Consider the following 12,845-nt stretch of genomic DNA (forward strand, 5'->3'; position numbering starts at 1 on the left):
AAAGGAAGGAAGTTGGTGTTTGTTGTACAGAATTTTGACTATTAATCTGGAAAAAGAAAAAAAAAATGTGAGAGATCCCTTTTCCAGAGTTTGCAAGGAAGCAGTGAAGGAAGAGTATGAATGATCATTGATTTCATTGAGTTTGGCATCAGTTGTGTCCAAGCTCAACCAAATCATATTATAAATCAATTTATATTATTAGTCTCTTTTCTGTTCTTGTATGAAAAGCTAAATAACTAATTTAGCATGACTATAACATTGTGGGTAGAACTTTAGATTTGTGGGTGAAAGAGATCAGAGGGGAAGGCTTATATGACATAGGTTCATAGGTTCATTAGGTTGGAAAGGACCTACAAGATCATCTAGTCCAGCCATCCTCCTATCACCATCCCTACCCACTGAACTACTAAATCCAATCCCTTAGCACCTCATCTAAACGCTTCTTGAACAGCGCTAGGGATGGTGCCTCAACCACCTCCCTAGGCAGGCCATTCCAGTGCCTGACCACTCTTTCAGAGAAAAAATGTTTCCTCAGGTTGAATCTAAATCTTCCCCCGGCGCAACTTGTGGCCATTCCCTCTCATTCTGTCATTATTTATCAGGGAGAAGAGGCCCACCCCCTCCTCACCACAACCCCCCTTCAGGAAGTGGTAGAGTGCAATAAGGTCTCCTCTGAGCCTCCTCTTCTCCAGACTAAACAATCCCAGCTCCCTCAAGTGACATTAAGTACTACAGAAGTTTCCACAGTGTCTCAGGAGTAAAAGAAGATGTGGTACCTAAGAGGTGAGATTTGATCTTTGAAAGTATGTAATATCCTGTCAGTTGGAAACTGTTTCATTTTTTTCATGGCCATAAAATGATTCCTTTTTTTTTTAACAACACAAGAAAAAAATCTAGATTGACGATCCTAACAGACTTTCTTGTGTTTCCTGCAAGGACTCTTTGTATCTTTGTTTTTAAGGTCTATTTCCCTTCTTCTCTATTTCTGCACAATGTGTATAGCCTCAGTGGAGCTCATAAAAACAGGAAAACAGGTCGATATAAATACACACCTTAGACAGTCCTGCACATGTGCACAAGATGATCTAAGACCTGATTTAACCCCAGGCCAGTCGTGGTAGTGACTTGTAGCTGGTACCTAAAATGAGTCTGAGTGACACACAGCCCTTATCATGTGAATGTGATTGGGCAGACAGGCATCATCATTTGAAGACACAGTATACTTTTGTCATCATGACTACTGCAGGATTGTGTTTGCTTTTATTGAGTATGTACGTAGCAAATTAGGATAAAAAAAAGGGATACCTCTTTGCAAAATGAAAATCTTGGTGTTTTCCATTCAGCCATAGAATAGGAATGAAAACCATTAGATTTTTATTTGAATGTCAGTCCTTATTTTTTGTCTCATACTTGGCCTCATATCATATTTTTCATTTTTCTAACAATGTCGCCATGAGACTTACCACATTTCTATTTACTACTTGATCTAATACTTCTCCTGGAAACCACTCTCATGACTCACAGGACTCCAAAGCATTTAGTTCCTCCCTTACAAAGCCTGAACCTGTCTGTAATCCTTGCAAGCTGATGTTGTCAAATCTCAGGCCTCTCCTGCATGAGTGTCAGAGTGCAACAAGATTCATCCGTTCAGAGAATCATTCCATGCAACATCGTCCTACTAAATGCATGTAACTTATCTGCACTGCTTTAGGTTTGCTAGCAGTGCATTGACAATTCAATGTTTTCTACTTCTTGATCCACAGGTAAAGGGCCACAGACAAGGAAGAGTATGTGCAGGAAGCTGTTATTTTAGTGGAGCTTAATTTTATTTCTACAGTATTGTGTATTCTCTGTGCTGTGACTTGTTTCCTTGTTTCCTTTAAATCTATGTTTATACACACATGGAGATACTGCTGAAGTATTTTCTAGTAGTCCGTAACAAACTTCTTGCAATCAGTAGTGATACATCACTACTAGGTCTGGATCAAAGCCTGTGTACTGACCACACAAGTGCAAAGAAAAGAGCAGCTGATACAAGAGTTAAACATAACCTGGCAAACTTTTATCAGTGAGATTTAGCTTACAGCTCCTAGCGTCACTAAATGTGGCACCGTGCAATGTTATTGCTATCAGAGACAAAGAGAGGGAGACTCTTTCCTTGCCAAGAAAAGTTATCAAATTCTTGCAAAGCAACGAATCTGAGAAGCTGAGGTGTTGTATCAAAGGCAAAAGATCAGTGCAACTGTTACGGATGCATTTAGAAAGAGTCAAAAAATGTAAGGTCTGATTTCTTTGTTTGTTGGTGGTAGTGGTTAGTTTTGGTTTATATGGTTCGTAAGTGTGTGTTTTTAGTCAGAATAGAGAAGGTTCCCAAAAGTGTTGCTTTTATGATACAAGAAAGCCAGATTATGCAGATAAGAAGTATATCAACTGCTATATATTTACAGCCTAATTTTATTATCTGTCCATTTACTTCCTGCAGGTATCCAGCTATTAAGATCTGCATGTCTGGTTCCCTTCCATTAATAAAACAATCTAATTGTGCTAGTTTAATGCTTACTTAATTTTTTTTTCTATTTGCATTTCTTGATAATTAGTTGGTAATAGCAAGTCCACTTGGAAAGGACATTTTTGGTAAAACGGTGTGCCAGAATACTTATGTGGCCTTGGGCTGCTAGAACCAGAGAATACATGAATATCTTACAGTTGTTTTGGCTGTGATTATATCGTGGATGGCAGGTTGCCAGTAGCAACTGCAGTAAAAGGTCCAGAGAGTCAGCATCTTCCTCTGGGTGATAAAACAGAGCATTTGCACTTTCTGAATCATCTTAGAGAGGATTTGTGGCACATTTTGGAGGTCTTGAAAAGACGAGAGATGGAAGTGGATAAGCTTGCAGGTTGTATGCCAACCTACCCTTCTGTTGGCTCCTCCAGACTTGGCACAACTGACACTTTTTTTGCCCTTCTTTCTAGAACATTTAAAAGAGAAGCTGGAGGAATACATGGTTCGTTTTGCCAAAGTGAGGATTGTACGTACCAAGAAACGAGAGGGGCTCATTCGGACCAGACTGCTAGGAGCCTCGCTGGCTAGAGGAGAAGTCTTGACATTTCTGGATTCCCATTGCGAAGTCAACGTGAATTGGCTGCCTCCCCTGCTTAGTAAGTGTCTGAGTGTTCATCAGCCATTAAAAGTACAGCATATAGCACAGCTGAAGCAATCCAGGCTGCAGCCCACAGTAAGGACATGCAATGCATAAAAGCATTTGAAGCTGCTCTGCAGTGCGAGGAAAGAACTCAGAGAAATCTGAGCAGCTCCAATTTATGGGGTTTTTTTTGTTTGTTTGTTTGTTTTTGCAACCAAAGAATTAGTGAAACTTTGAGGTGACACTTTGGCCTATCAGAGTTACATTAGAGCTACATTTTATTGTGTTATTACTACTACTAAACACACTGCTAAATCTAGTATTGTGCTATGCCTTTCTTTACTATACACCTGAAAGCTTTTGTTATGCATTTTTCGTACTCCTTCCTAGACTTCCACATTCCGTTAAAACAGCTTTCACTGTAAATGCATCTAGGACTTCAGAGTTAAATCCAATAACTGCATTCACAATAGAAAGCTCAGGGAGAATGATTAGCTATTGACTGCTTTGCTGGATTCCAGCTGCACCCAGCAAAGCTCCATTAGTCAAAGAAATGGAAAGAATCAATTGTTGTAGTCTAGAATTTCACTTAGAAAACATTGTCCCCTCTTTTCTCTCTTGACTACATATAAAGGGCTTGAAAGTGAGTACTTTCTTCTAGGAAAGCTAAATAAAACTGCTGAATTTGTTGTTAAGGAAATTTATGTTAATTACAAGAATATGTCATAAGGGTATGACAGGATAGTATTTCATCAACTAGTGGTTATTGTTCCTTGAATTTTGTTCTTAAGCCTTGTTTGGCCATGCAATAAGCCAATAAACATTTGCAGCCAAGAAGAGATGCTGTTCTGCTAATGAACAATCACTTGAGACCAAGAAACAGAAATATTAACTAGTTTTTCTTCAGATCAGTAACAGAGTAATTACAAAATTCCAAATTTACATTCTTTCTAGCTTCCACATCAATTTACAGTCTATCCGTTTGTTATCACACTGGCCTTAATCAGCATTTTTAGAAGTAACCTTGCTGTCTTCATGTAAAGCCCAAATGGCATAAAGGAGCATAGGGAAATGTGAGTTTCAATACTCCTTCCACAGACAGCCCTGGCAGATTAGCTGTTAAACACCATGGAGTGCACTTACACATCTTTCCTCTACCTTCTGTTTTTTCCCCAAGGTGCACAGTACATCGCTACTAATGTAAAAAAATCAGGAAGATTGTCATTCTTGTCTGCTGAAATCTTTTTCTAAGTAGTTGCAGATGAGATTTAACCCTTCTATTTTACTAGCTTAGACGTGGGAAAATTGCAAATTGCAAAAAAATTTCCAGTTTTCTCATCTAAAGTGAAGAGGCATCTAGCTGGATTTGACCCTATAAATAATGCTAAACAGAATGATCACAAAGAACTGATAATAGCAGTTAGGTTCATGGGGATGTTGAACTGGTGATCTTGATTCCCCAGTCTTAAGAAAGAAAAATGCAAATATGGGAGAAGCATCCTCAGGGACCAAGACCCTGCTCTGTCCAACTCCCACGTGCAATGTCATCCTTCTCAGTCTACTTCCAGTGGAAATACCTTTAGAAAACCAGCCAGAGGATCTAGGAAGTAATCTTGAGAAACACAGGAGCCCAGGTTCAATAGGCTTGATTTTTAAAGAAAAGAATAAGAGCATTACATGAGGGAGGGCAAATAGAGAATGAAACCACAACTTAAGAATGCCTTGTGCCGTTTCCCCAAAGGGGAGAGGGGATTTTCTCAGAACCATTAGGTGGTTGTTGACTAATGACAGTTATAGATATTTGCTAGTGTTTATCTAAAGATATGTCATGTGATTCATACAGCAGTGCATTTGAATGCATATTGTTCAAGGAAACCAAAACAAAATGTGCCCTATTTTAACTGATTTTCATCCATGGAGCATAGTGAAAAGTCCTCAAAAGGAGCCCATTTCAACTCCATTCTGGTGTGAAGGTTGCATCACTGAGGGAGGCAGTGACTCGCACTGCTCCAGAGTAGTGGAAGTTCTTATCAAAATGAGACCTTGCATGATAAAGGTCAGAAAGAAAAAAAAAAAATCAAGACCATTCTCAAAGTTATTTAGGCATCCAGTTTACATTTTTAGAATTGTCTATCACTTTTTAGGCTGTAAGAAGACTGAGTTACTCCAGTTCTTGTAAGATATATGAATAACTCAGCCAGAGATGTTTTCTGTGGAAAACAACTATATTTCAGTTACAGCCCTTTTTATCTATTTATTTTTTCTTAAAATGGCTGCTAAATGGCTTTTCTTCTTTTTCTTTAAGCTTTATTTAGTTTATTTGGTTAGCTTAAACAGCACTCTAAACTGAGATCAGCCACTCCAAGGCCTCAGGGAGTTTTGCCTGGTGGTCACTGAGCAGACAGCTATAGCCATGTAAAAATGTTGGCAAACACAGCTGGTTGTTATCATTTCTAAAGTCAGTGGAAAAAAATCTGTGATTTGGACTCCAGCTGTTGTAGTCAAGTCCAGTATAGTATAAAAATCAGTTGTCATTGGCTTGAAGTAAGAAACTGAGGGACAAACCAGCTGAAAGATTCAAACTTCAGAGCAAAAACGTTTATGACAGTTCGGGAAAGAGCTGTAGTCACCATTGTTTGTTGAGCTGTAGTCACCATTGTAATCCCATGTAAGTACAAAAATAAGAGCATTTCTATAGTATTGTTACTTTAATCAGAATGATTTGAAGGAAACACTTGAAATTAAATAGGTGCATAGTTCTCATAAAGACAAAACCTAATGTTTTGATATAGTGGCTTACCTGGTTTTGCAGACTTCTGTTTACTGCCACATACCCACGCTCTGCTTCATACTAAAAGTGCTGAAGTCAAATATGTATGTATAACTGCTTACAATTTCAATGGAGAAAACATGAGCAATGTTCCCACTTGATCCCAAGCTTTCCCTCAGCTCTGCAAGATTTTTACATGTACAATGATGCTTATTTATCTTTTTTCCCTGTATTTTCAGTGTATATTCTTTGAATACTCCGTGGATGTTTTCAGACCAGTAGGCATTTGTGGTAGGATGAGGAGGAGACTGCAAAACATTTCAGCTGTGACTTTCAGTATCTTACGTTAGGAGCAGTTGGGATAGACAGCAGTGGGTGGCAAAGGCAGCAGCATGTTCGCATCTGTAAAGCTATGATATCAGTACTTTTGGGGAACATAAGCTGCCCCTACAGCACTTCTTTCTGTTTCCTGAACTCATATTCAGGCTACATTTAAGCCTCTGAAGCTTATATGTAAAATTCATTATTTCAGGCATACTGAAAGAAAGATTGAGGCTGAAGGTTTGATTACTTTGCCTTTTGGTTGCACAAATATGTAATTTAACACCCTGCTTTCCTCAAAAGTCAAGATGTTCCTGTGGTTTTCAATGGACCAGGCAAGTTAGAACCATCTTATTTGCAAAAGTCTTGCAGAGCTGTAGGGAGAAAGGTGGGGTTTAAGTTTGAGCACTGCTCAGAAAGTTGTATCACTGGCTGTCTTTGCTTGTTTCTAATCCTTCAGCCTGCTTAAAGGCAGCAACTCTTAAAGAGAAGGATATTAATGTATTGTGAGTCTGCCTTTGACCTATACCAGCCAAATCAACCCCCTTTAGTTTCTCTCTTCCAATCAGTTCACAAAGCAAGGATCACAGACAGATTATTATAAGCCCTCTAACTATTAGTAGGACCATCACAGGAAAGAGGTTATATAAAAATGACTTTACATGATGATTACAGATAGCACTACCTCATATAACACTGAATGTAATTATATTTGGCAATTGCAACAGTAATGTGGCCATTATGTCTCAGAAGAGCTTCCTAGAATATTGTGAAAGCTGTACTTTAAATTTATTTCACTGTTCAAGATTTAGGATGTAAAACTTCCAGGCATGGCTATTTCTCACTAGCAGCCAGTGTTGTCCCCCCATTTGGGCAGTCTCTTAAGCAATAGCTGAGTATAAATATAAAAGCTACAGATATTTTGCTAAAATGTATATATAGTTTTCATTTCAGTCCTTCGTAAGTAGGGAAACAAAGTCTACATTAGTAATAATCATGCTAATATTTCCTGCCTTACTATCTGTTTATTACACATTCCACCCTCAGATATTTGTTGTGGGGTTTTTTTTCTAGGACATTTTCATGCACCAGTGAAATCTAATTCTTATTTAGAAAAAAATCACATAGACTTAGAAAATGTATTATATTTTGCATAGAATCTAGGATGTCACCTGGAGAATAAGCTTTACCTCAGTTATAGTGTTGAGACCTTGTTTTGTGGATAATTTTTCTGCTATTCTTTAACTCCAATGCAGCTACAAAGTTTTTGTGTACTTCCTCACTGCAAAACATGATTCTTCTGCCTAATTCTTGAAGTTGGCATATCTTCTTTCCTTTTATTTCTTTTCCGGGAAGCTCTAAGGGATTAAGTAATAGGATTCTCCAAAGGCAGACTCAGGCCCTCACTGCTTTTATATTAGTGATGGGAATTTGCTTTAGTCTCAAAGCTCAATTTTTTTTTTAATAAATTGAAACTTGCTTCTTTATAAAACAGGTGAGTAAGAATCATGCTCTAAGGCTTTCTCTGTACTGCCAAGAAAGGCACAAAAAGGACAGGAGCTCTGTTTTGTTCCATGTGTTGGAATTTGTCTTTAATTTTAGCGTCTGATCTCGGAGCTGACGTTCACCAGTGCTACAGAGCAGGGGCTGAATGGTTGCAAAGTCTGAGATTTGCATTTGGGAACACGAATCTCTTTCACAGGAGCTTGCCATACACATTCCCTACAGCTGAAGGAGTATTTTTACATTTTGCTTGCTGGCTTGTTCCATAGCTGACAGATTGGGGACAACTCAGAGTAGCAAAATGACAGAGATATAGATGACTGGACTCCTGTGGGTCTCAGAGGGATATGCCTCCCTTTAAAGAATGGGAAATGCTTCTAATCATTCCCCAACTGCATTAAGTCCACTTAGACAAAGGCATGATACAGATTTTATAAATGAAATGTTTTGGGGGCCACAGTAAACGAAGCAAGCAATCTTCAAACATCAAAAAACCTGTGGGATTCACTTTGCAGTAATATGACAGATGGCTTGACTAGACATGCCATTTCCTATTTTCTACTTTCATTTTTCAGACCAGATTGCACTAAACCACAAAACCATCGTGTGTCCTATGATCGATGTCATTGACCACAATCATTTTGGCTACGAGGCACAGGCAGGGGATGCCATGCGAGGAGCTTTTGACTGGGAAATGTACTACAAAAGAATCCCGATTCCTCCTGAGCTCCAGAGAGCTGATCCCAGCGACCCCTTTGAGTAAGTAGCAATAAAGGGGAGAGTGGGAACATGAAGCAAAATGAGCAAAGGCGGCAGCTGCAATAGAAGAAGCCAGGCCCAGGAATTTCCACGCATCACAGTTATTAAAGGTAGTAGAAGCAAGCAGCTATGAACTTCAAACCAGCAAAAAGATCAGGGCAACAAGTTGTCAAATTCACAAGCTGTGCTCACTAACACTTCCTGATCTTTTTTGGCCTGGTGGCTGTGCAAAAAAGAAACAGACACATCGTTAAGAGAAAGCAATGGCATTGGGAAAGCAGTGAATGTGACTACAGCAATTCTCTTTACTCCACAGAGTGCTTTCTGAACAGATTTTAGTTGTGTTTTCTTTGCTGAGGGTTGTTACAGTGCATGCATTAATCACTGTGTCCACATTTGTGGCAGCAAATGCTTCGTTTATGACTGGTGATATTGCTGTTGTATGTGTTGCTGTAATTTTAACATGGAACTGTCAAACCTGAATGCAGCATCTGAGGCACAGACTCAGATGTGGATGATCCAAATTGTTTATTACAGGTTGGTTCTAACATCCCTTATACACATTCACAATATTTCTCTTTTAACTTTCCCACCCACCTTTACGTGTCAACAAAATACTTCACAAACACTCCTTAACTGAGTGTGCAGGTGCTTATTCAGTCAGGGTCATGAGTTGCTCCAAGCCATACACTCTTCCTCCTGTTGGGATCTGCCACCACACAGCTTACTTGAACTTGTTTTCCTTTTCTTCTGGAGTGTCCTTGGTTCTCAGCCTCCCTTTCTCATGCTGTTTATCCTGCTCCACAGCTTCTGCTCTGAATATACTTTCTTGTATTCCCACACCTGAACAGTATCAAGCTGATCTGTATATAATTCTTGATAAGACAGCCTGTAATATCAATATTATATAGAACAACTTATTTAAGGGAATGGTTTTCTACTCTTCATAAAAATGAATTTTTTTAATTTCTTCTTTTTATTCTCAGCTGGGGTTAATCCTCACCAGCAGAGTGGGGCCAGGCAGACAGATGTGGTTTGGTGTCTCTAGGTCTCTTGTTCAGCGTGTATCCCAGCAGGGCTGGCAGGCAGACTTGCTGTGATGCTCATGCCTGTCTGAAATGCCACACTGCAGATTTTGACAACTTAAAAAGTCAGCATTTTCCCCTCCTCAAAACAAAATCTGGAAGAAATAGAAACAGAAAATCAGTGTTTCTGGCCGACTCTGCACTATGTGAAAGGAGAGGATCTGAGTCATGCAGAGCATGACCCTTGTATCCACGGTGTGACCAGTATGTTGAGAAAAAGTAGGTAATTTCAGCATTCTGTGGCTTATTTTCATTGTTCTCCTTATTCCTTTTTACCTATCAGTGCCTCATCTAGGCACATCACTCTCTATCTTGCACTAGTTTAAGTGCTGATGGAGTACTTTCCTTCTACTGCCAGTGTGGTGATTTTTCAACACAGATGCAGCAAACGCAATCACAGAATGCACCAGAGCTGCTAGATGCCCCGCTGCTCTTCCACAAGTCTTTCTGGTCTTCTGACCAGCTGTGATTTCTTGCAGCTTACTGAAAGTCACCTCATACATCCTATAATTTGGTTCAACATTCAGAATTTGTGTGCAAGTAAAACTTAGCTATTGCAGCTAGAGAGATTCTTATCAGCGGTTTCACACGTTTACAGTTTGTCATATTCATCTCTCAAAAACAAGGGGACTGAGGAGGAGATGCTTGAAGGAAGCTCATAGAACAGACAAGGCTTCATACACTACAGAACAAATGAGACGATTTTGCATGGGCTGTTGTTACCAATGTGGCAGCAGTTGGTGCCCACCTTACCCTGCCTGCATATGTAACCCACACAGATAAATGGCTTCACAAAGAACATGTGATGTATAAATCTCTTGCAATTTGAGTCACTGCCTCCCCAGAAAAGCACACTTCCTGATTCCTAAATAAATCAAGAAGAGCCTTCCTTTGTTTTTCCCATCACAGAATCCAAATCTGAGGGGTGCAGGTTGAAAAACAGTCCTGCACAGAGACCCACTGCGTCCACTCCACATGTGGGAACAGAATCGAAGACTGGCTGAGCTACGGCAATCTGTTTGCTCAGTCATACCCACTGCCAAGAATGGCTAGGGTTGAAGTGTTTTTAATGATCAATATTTTTGCTTAGTTAAGAAATTGCTTTGTAATTGAAAGTCAGTATCACTTTTCTCATAGGGCCTTCTCTGTTGACACCTGAAGCTTTTAATACTTTCCTTACAACAATTAACGTAAATGTTACGGAACTCACGTTTAAGTATCAGTAACTTAATTGACTGAGACAGCTCCTACAGAATTAAAGAGGCATAACCATTTTCCTTTAGGTGCATATGCTAAAGCTAGAAATGGCTTCAGCCAGAACTATAATTATGATGTTACTATTTTTTAAGCAGTAGGGATATATATACATGTAAGTATTTTGCTATTTGTATTCCAGTAGCAATGTTTCTTGCCAACAGCATTAGATCTTAGTTGATCCTTAACAAAGTGGAAAATTGCTGAAGTTTTTAGTAAAATATCAGAAATAATGAGATCCAAAAACTGTGTGGATGAGTTTTTCCCCTCACTTGAAATACCAGCTCATGTTCAGCAGAAAAGTTGCATCAGACTTAATGTACATAAAAACAGATCAAACTGGAGAAGACCCAAAAGTAGTCATTGCATCATCTGAATGATGTGTTTTCTTTCCATCTGCATGTGATCAATATGCTGCTCTAGTGGACTTCAGCAGCATTTGCTGCTGGCTCAGCAGAAGTGTGGTCAGGTAGGCTTTGCAGTGACAGTAGCATGGAGCTGACTGAATTCCAGTAGTAGCTGAGCTAGCATTTCTGGAATTATTTTTTTCTCAAAATAATAAATATATATTTATTTTTTCCCCCAGAGTCTCTGAAGTCCTTGTTGATTTCCCTCTGTTGTATGCCATGGAAGCAATAGACATTTTATATAATATTCAGCTGATTTGTTGCACTTGCAGCCCATCACAGTTGCCTGCAGTGATTTTTCTCTTTTGATGCACGTACAACTCTGTGATACATTCTGAAGGAAACTTCATGTTGTTTCTCTCTGATGCACTTAGGGCTGAGTATCAGACACAGAGTAAATTGATTCTGCTGTTTTGTGGGAAGCGGTCTTTGTAAGATAAATGTGAAATCACCACTGCGCCATGATGATGCTCAGTGGCTTGATCCCAGGGTCCCTGATTGTTCAGCAAAACTTGAGATAACTTGTAAAATGTTCTTCTGGTCTATAAATCAGGAGCATCAGAGATATTTACCTCCTCTGTGGCAAAGTTCATCATGGCTTGTGTCTTTCATTGGCTTGTTTCTCTGCCATGGTAGAAACTGGGCCATTGCTCACAAGCTCTGATGGTACTGTTTCTCTTTCTGTGGTGCAAAACATGCTGTCCTCTGGGGGATTTTACCTAACCCAAGCAATTGCCATTTAAAATAATAGGGCAATCTTGTTACCATAATGGGCTGTGATATAGAGCATGTTAGTGTATGTTATCTACTAGCCTGTCTGGGCTAAAAGCTCTGTGGAATTTTAAAGCAGGAATTTGATATGCTCTGCCTGTTGAGGATGACTGATCTTTATTTTCTGTCAGTACTTTCGTAACATCAATTCGCTTTATCATGTACCATCTGAAAACAGGCATTAGTGTCCTTTGGTGCCATCAGCAACGGGACAAGAAAACATCAAGAATTCAGCTCAAAAAAACTATTTCAAAAAAAAATCACATAGTGCAGAAGACTAATATAGTTTATAATAGGAAGGGCTGCACAGCTCCTCAGAGCAGTTTTGGTTGAGGTGTGTCTTCATGATACAGTAGGGGAGGGAGAGGTATGAGCAAGACCTGACAACATTACTATGGAACTGCAGCTCAGAATGGAAATGAGGGGAATGTTCTGCTGCTTACTGATTACCAAAACTTCCAGCATCTGTCTGGGAAAGATAGTGGAGTTTTGGTATGTGAAATACCACTTGGTCTTTAAGGGTTCCTTTCTATAATGGCCTGTTCGCATTCTGTTATGGAGCTGTCATCTCCAGACCTCCCAAAAGGGAGTCAAAGCTGCAGAGTCACATAATTCCAGCAAAGGAACAGAAGAATAGCTTTGGCAAATACTTTGCTAACTAATTAATTAGAAGATGCATTGTAACATTTGCTGAGATTTCAGTGCTTTGTACTGTTTCCCTTTTATGAAATAAGAATAGAAAAACTTCACCATCCTAAGGCTGCTTTGGGTACAAGTGCAGGCAAGGTTCTAGGAACGTGGTTCATAGTAGTATGTGGCATTCATGTATTAT

At 39.4% G+C, this 12,845-nt stretch overlaps 2 protein-coding genes across 3 annotated transcripts in view; one reads left to right on the top strand and one right to left on the bottom strand.

Moving 5' to 3' along the window:
• GALNTL6 (polypeptide N-acetylgalactosaminyltransferase like 6) overlaps positions 1-12,845 on the top strand; it is a 431,361-nt gene that overhangs the window by 346,120 nt on the left and 72,396 nt on the right. Inside the window, exons 5-6 of the mRNA XM_065736578.1 lie at positions 2,974-3,159; positions 8,313-8,496. Coding sequence (XP_065592650.1) covers positions 2,974-3,159; positions 8,313-8,496 — 370 coding nt within the window. The remainder of the gene's footprint in view (positions 1-2,973; positions 3,160-8,312; positions 8,497-12,845) is intronic.
• Positions 1-12,845, bottom strand: part of HMGB2 (high mobility group box 2) — a 397,943-nt gene that overhangs the window by 211,452 nt on the left and 173,646 nt on the right. The gene's annotated exons all lie outside the window — the stretch shown is intronic.

The sequence above is a fragment of the Cyrtonyx montezumae genome, unplaced genomic scaffold (assembly GCF_038088225.1).
Source record: "Cyrtonyx montezumae isolate F1298 unplaced genomic scaffold, pur_monq_1.0 scaffold_2, whole genome shotgun sequence".
NCBI lineage: Eukaryota > Metazoa > Chordata > Aves > Galliformes > Odontophoridae > Cyrtonyx > Cyrtonyx montezumae.